The sequence below is a fragment of the Nicotiana tabacum genome, chromosome 21 (assembly GCF_000715075.1).
Source record: "Nicotiana tabacum cultivar K326 chromosome 21, ASM71507v2, whole genome shotgun sequence".
Classification (NCBI taxonomy): domain Eukaryota; kingdom Viridiplantae; phylum Streptophyta; class Magnoliopsida; order Solanales; family Solanaceae; genus Nicotiana; species Nicotiana tabacum.
The window spans coordinates 89,640,933-89,646,932 of NC_134100.1; the positions used below are offsets into that span (position 1 = coordinate 89,640,933).

General features: G+C 36.4%; 1 protein-coding gene across 1 annotated transcript; it reads right to left on the bottom strand.

Moving 5' to 3' along the window:
• Positions 1 to 4,075: 4,075 nt before the first annotated feature.
• LOC142175354 (uncharacterized) lies at positions 4,076 to 5,798 on the bottom strand. The gene is made up of 2 exons (XM_075241937.1): positions 5,093 to 5,798; positions 4,076 to 4,797 (listed from the first exon to the last, which is right to left on the bottom strand). Exons 1-2 carry the CDS (start codon positions 5,796 to 5,798, stop codon positions 4,076 to 4,078), a joined length of 1,428 nt encoding a protein of 475 aa, XP_075098038.1.
• Positions 5,799 to 6,000: the final 202 nt, after the last annotated feature.

A 6,000-nucleotide genomic window follows, 5' to 3' on the forward strand; every position in this document is an offset into this window, starting at 1 on the left:
TGTTATTGGAATCCGATAAAATTGGTATGGTTGAACTCGTATCGAAATGGGTGTTCGAATTTCATAAATATTATGTCGGGTTCTGAGAGGCGGGCCCGACGTTGACTTTTGTTGACTTTTTGGAATAAATGTTTAATTCGAAGTTTTACTATCCGGAATTATTTTCGATGAATTTTAATGAAGTTATACAATTAATTTGGATAGATTTGAGCTGTCCGGAGGTCAATTCAAGCAAGAAGGCGATTTTGGAATATCGGCATAACTTCAAAAAGGTAAGTATCTTGCCTAACTTTGAGTGGGGGAAATTTTCCTTAGGCATTGAGTCTTATGTGCAATTTGTGTAATTGAAAACCATGTACGCGAGGTGACGAGTACGTACTTGGTTTATATGTGCAGATTATATTGGTTAAAATCCTTAGACGCCCTTATATATTAAATTGGAAATTATTGGCACTTATTAAATCCTTTAATTATCTTACCTAAATCCTTCTTTTATTGGATTTATTTTTATATGATGATTTAGTGTGATTGCCACCTTGATTTTTATGTAAAATATTATTTTGTTGAGTTGTTCACTCTCGGATATATTTGTTAAGATTTTGTACACATTATGGTCGAGCCATGAGCTCCTTATTGTAGAAAATAATGTGTTGTTGAATTTTGTGGCGAGTTATAATATTTGAGCACTTGATGTGCAATCTGTGATAAATTATAATATTTGAGCACTTGATGTGCAAATCTGTGATATGTTGTAATATTTGAGCACTTGAGGTGCAATTTATGAGATGTGATATTGGCACGTTATATTGTTGGGAAGTTTTGTTCGGGTATTTGCACGAGGTTTCTGTCGTGCTATTGTTACTATTGATTTATGCGCATGCGGCGTGACAAGGCGGGATATATATATATATATATATATATATATATATATATATATATATATGGGTTTGCGCATGTGAAAAGACAAGGTGAGAATATTACTATGCGCGTGTGGCGAGACAAGGTGGACTATGTCGGAAAGTGAATTGTGATGACTTGTGATGGCCTGGGGGCATTGTTGTTCTTGCATATTTACTTTGGGACTACGAGGCGGTACCTCGGGAGATACCCCTATCTTGCATATTTACTTTGGGACTACGAGGCGGTATCTCAGGAGATCTCCCTGTCTTGCATATTTACTTTTGTGACTACGAGGCGGTACCTCGGGAGATCCCCTATTGAGAATTTACTTTTGGGACTACGAGACGGTATCTCGGGAGTGCCCTTGTTGACATCTCTCTATGGTTGCACTCGTCCTTGGTTATTTTGTATTTTCGTGATAGGTAAATCCCTGTGATCTGCCGTGATGTGTTATTTGATTTTACTATGTGTTTGTATTCTTGTTGTATTGTGTTGGTTTGGGCTTTTTAGTACGAGACTCTGAAGATTTATATTCCTGATTTTTATCGGTTTTTGATGACTGAGTTGTTTTAAATAAAAGAAGTTACTATTATATTTTAATTTAATAAATTTTACACCCAAATTAGTAGTCATCGGATGCTTCATTTTAAATTATTTTTCTTTACTCAAACTATTTCTAAAATAAACTCATTTCTTTGTTGAATTCTTATTTGGTTTTAAAATTTATAATCTTACTTTATTGAAAATAAATTAATCATGTGGATCTTATGTATTGAAATATTTGGCACAAGAGTTGTTCGTGCGTTTGTGATTAGAGATATGAGCATGAGGTGCCGTGAGAATATGAAAGGGGGTCGAGAACCGTATTTTATGATTATGATATGAGATATTTATTTGGAAGAGTTTTATATTCGAAGGATACTTATTTGAAAAAATATATTTGGAGGGTATTCATTTGAAGAGACTATATGTGAACGACTTGTTTAATTGGTTGTTCTTGTGTTTCTTATTCGTCTGAGTAATAATTATGGTGTTCTTGTTGCCTTACTGTTCATAGCACTAGTGGATTATTGTTGCTATCACTGCTATTTGTTTTCGATTATTTTAGTATGACACAGGTTATTTGACTAGTGAGTGTCTTGATTGTACCTCGTCACTACTCCACTGAGGTTAGTCTTGATACTTACTGGGTACCGACTGTGATGTACTCATACTATACTTCTGCACATTTTTGTGCAGAGCCAGGTAAATGTGGAGTCAGTTGACCGATCGCTAGCAGTACTGATCTTGCTGTGGTGACTCAAGGTAAACCTATTGCTGCGTTTGCAGGCTTCGGAGTCACCTTCTGATATTATACTTGCACTGTTTATCTATACTTCAAAACAGTTGTATTTATAGGCTTTCTAGTGACTCACTAGAGCTTATGACTTGTAGTGAATTGTAAATTTTATAGAGATTCTATTTCAAAAAAATTAAATTTAGATGTTATTTAATTATTGTTGTTATTCAGTAACTGTTAGGCTTACCTAGTCCCTAAGACTAGGTGCCATCACGATACCTAACAGAGAAAAAATTGGGTCGTGACAACAGCTTTATTCCATAGTCGTATATTAAGCAAGCCTAGACCACCAATTGATTTTGGAGTGCAATCCTTATCCCAAGCAATTAGAGCTTTCCTTGTGATTGGGTTTGTACCAGACCATAAGTAGCTTCTACAATAGGCCTCAATTGTACTTAGTACTTTTGAAGGAATAGCAAACAGTTGAGACCAATATGCTTGAATACCAAAGAGGACTGTTTGGATTAACTGAGATCTTCCTGCATATGAGAGTTTTTTTTACAGTCCAAGATGAGATTCCGGATACCATTTTGTTAATCAAAGGCTGCCACTGTAATAATGAGATATTTTTTGTGGACATGGGTATTCCTAGATATTTGAAGGGGAGCTCTCTTTTTGGAAATCCTAACTGATGTAGAATTTGATCTTGAATGATCTGAGTGACACCTCCAAAATAAATGGAGCTTTTCTCTTTGTTAGCTTGAAGTCCTGAAGCAGAAGAAAAGTCCAAGAAACACCTATTCAATATGAAAACAGATTCAACATCTCCCCTGGAGAATAATAGTAGATCATCTGCAAATGATAAATGAGTCACTGCTAGTTTAGAGTACTTTGGATGATACTTGAACTTTTTGTTTCCTTTTAGTTCATTAAGTTTCCTGCTTAAATATTCTATGGCTAAGGCAAAGAGAAATAGAGAGATTGGATCTCCCTGTCTTAGTCCTTTAGCTACATCAAATGGGGTTGTGGATTCACCATTAATCAATATAGAGTAGTTGACCGTCTTCACACATTCTAAGGTCCACATAGTAAATTGTCTAGGATAAACAAGTTCATCTAGGACCCGCTCCAGAAATATCCATTCCACTGAATCATAGGCCTTTTGAAGGTCTATTTTTATCATGCATCTAGGGAAAATAGTTTTCCTTGTATGGGACTTGACAAATTCTTGAGCAAGGAATATGTTATCAGATATCTTCCTGCCTGGAATGAATCCAGCATGTACTTCACATACTACTGATGCAATAATATTTTGGAGTCTTGAGGTAAGTACTTTGGAAATGATTTTGTACACAACAGTACAACAAGCAATTGGTATGTACTCTTTCACAGTAGCAGGGTGATCAATTTAGGGATCAAGGTGAGAGAAGTACAGTTAATAGCTCTATTCTTCTTGCCACTCTCAAAGAATCTTCTTACAACACTGATAATCTTTGGCCCTACTATACTTCATGCCTTCTTAAAAAAATAAGCATTATACTCATCCACCCCTGGAGATTTATCATTTCCAATTGTGCTAAGTCCATCAACTATTTCTTGGTCAGTAACTGGAGCACACAAGGAGATTTTCTATTCATGACTTAACTTGGGACCCTTGCTCATTGTAACTTTGTTGACACCCTTCGTAGAATAATACAATCTCATATCTGAGCTCCTTAGGATCTGTTAGCTTAGCACTTGAAAGGGAATTGAGTTCCATGATTTGCTTCCTTTGGCTCCTTTCCCTCATGACTGCAGCAAAGTACATAGAATTTGAGTCCCCCAACTGTATCCATTGGGCTCTAGACTTTTGCCTTAAGATACTCTCCTCAAGCAGGTTCCATTTTTCAAGATTCATCAAAGCTTTTTTTTCTCCTTAGTCACTAGACTATCATCATATCTAGCTACTAGTGCAGCTTGGATGCAGTGTAATTCTTCTCTTGCCTTCATAATTTTCAATGATGTGGCTTGAATTTTTTTTTGATTCAGTTGTCTAAAGACTGGTCGCAGAGCCTTTAGCTTGTTCCACACATTCTGCATAGGATCTCTAGTAAGCTGTTTCTTCCAGTTGGTATCAATTAGCTCCAAAAATTGTGCATGATCACTCCATATGTTGAAGAATCTAAATGGAACTCTGATGCTATAGTTTATAGTATTCAATGTTAATAGTATTGGGGCATGATCTGAAATGTTAAGGAGGTCATATTCTAAGACAATATGGCCACACATCATCATCCAATCATTGTTACCAAATGCTTTATCAATTTTGCTACAAACCATATCAGATCCTTGTTGCTTGTTTGACCATGTGAAGAATTCACCCTTCCATTGTAATTCACTTAGTAAAGTGGCAGTAATACAATCTGAGAAATCTTTCACTTCATTGAAACTCACAGGGTGATAGCTTATTCTATCAGTAGTCGACAATATTGCATTAAAATCCCCATACACTAGCCATGGGCTGTTAGTATTATATGAGATATTTTGAAGAGTGTCCCATAGAGATCTCCTTTCCTCCACAGTATTGAATCCATAGACAACAGTCAGGACACATTGAAAGTTAGAGGAGAAATCTCTAACTTCAGTTTAATAATTGAGGTTCCATTTTCAGCATTGTTACATTGTAAGTCCCTTGATCCCACATCAGCCAGATTCTTCTATTAGCAGCAAATGAATAGTTATTAAGAATACCCTAATTAGGAGCAATAGTCTTAGTAATTTGTGGACATCTATGTTGCATAACTCTGATTTTCAGCAGCCCCATTAATTTGATATTTTAATTTTATCTTATATACTTCTAACTCTCTCTGTTTATACACTTTATTTACACCTCTAATGTTCCATATAAGCCAAGTCATTGAGAAGTTATTTTACCTCCTAAGTCAGGAGATTTTGCTTGTCTGGTTCTCTGATCCTCTCTTTGCAAAGTCATAATCTTCCCAGGCTTAGATTTGCTAGCCATAGGAGCACTCAACTGTGGGAAGTTTATCAAGTTCAATTCTGGGATTGGCATTTGCTCCTTGCCTTTAGAGGCATTCCTCACTGTTCCATCTGGAGTTATTTCTTGAATTTGTGAATCAACTTCTTGTTGGTGATATTTGCCTTCATTAATAGCTACTCTAAGCTGAGCTACCTCAAGATGATCCAGCTGTTGTTTGTCCACAGTTTGGCTAGTTGATGGTACTTCTTTAGGTTTCCATTCCTGAACCACCTTTTTTTGTTCGCCTCTTCTCTTGTTATGTATTTGCCTCTCCATCAGGTGTTGTTCAGGTTTCTTCAGAGAGCAGACATGCCCTATAGTTAAGCATTGAGGACAGAATTGAGGCTTCCATTCACATTCCACCTCCTGCTGAAATTTTTGTCTATTGGGCTCCATAATTGTAATTTTGTCAGGCAGTAGTTTGGACACATTCACTTCATGAATTAGCATTCTAGCATATGAGATCCTTGTTTGCTTAGTTGTACACTCATTAGCAAACAAAGGTTTCCCTAACGCACTAGCAATTCTTTCCAATGAACCACATCCCCAGGAACTTATAGGCAATTTTGGGAACTTAACCCACAGTGGAATCTCAGTCATAAACTCCTGGCTAAAATCAAAAGCAGGAGTCCATAGTTTCAAAATAATTGGTCGATTTCAAATAGTGTAAGGACCAGAGAATAGAATCTCATTCATATCTTTAATATCTTGAAATCGATCCACATAGTAACCTTCCTCATGAAGATACAAATCCGGTGTAGCTATGGTATTCCACATCTGGGATATGTACCTATGCATGAGG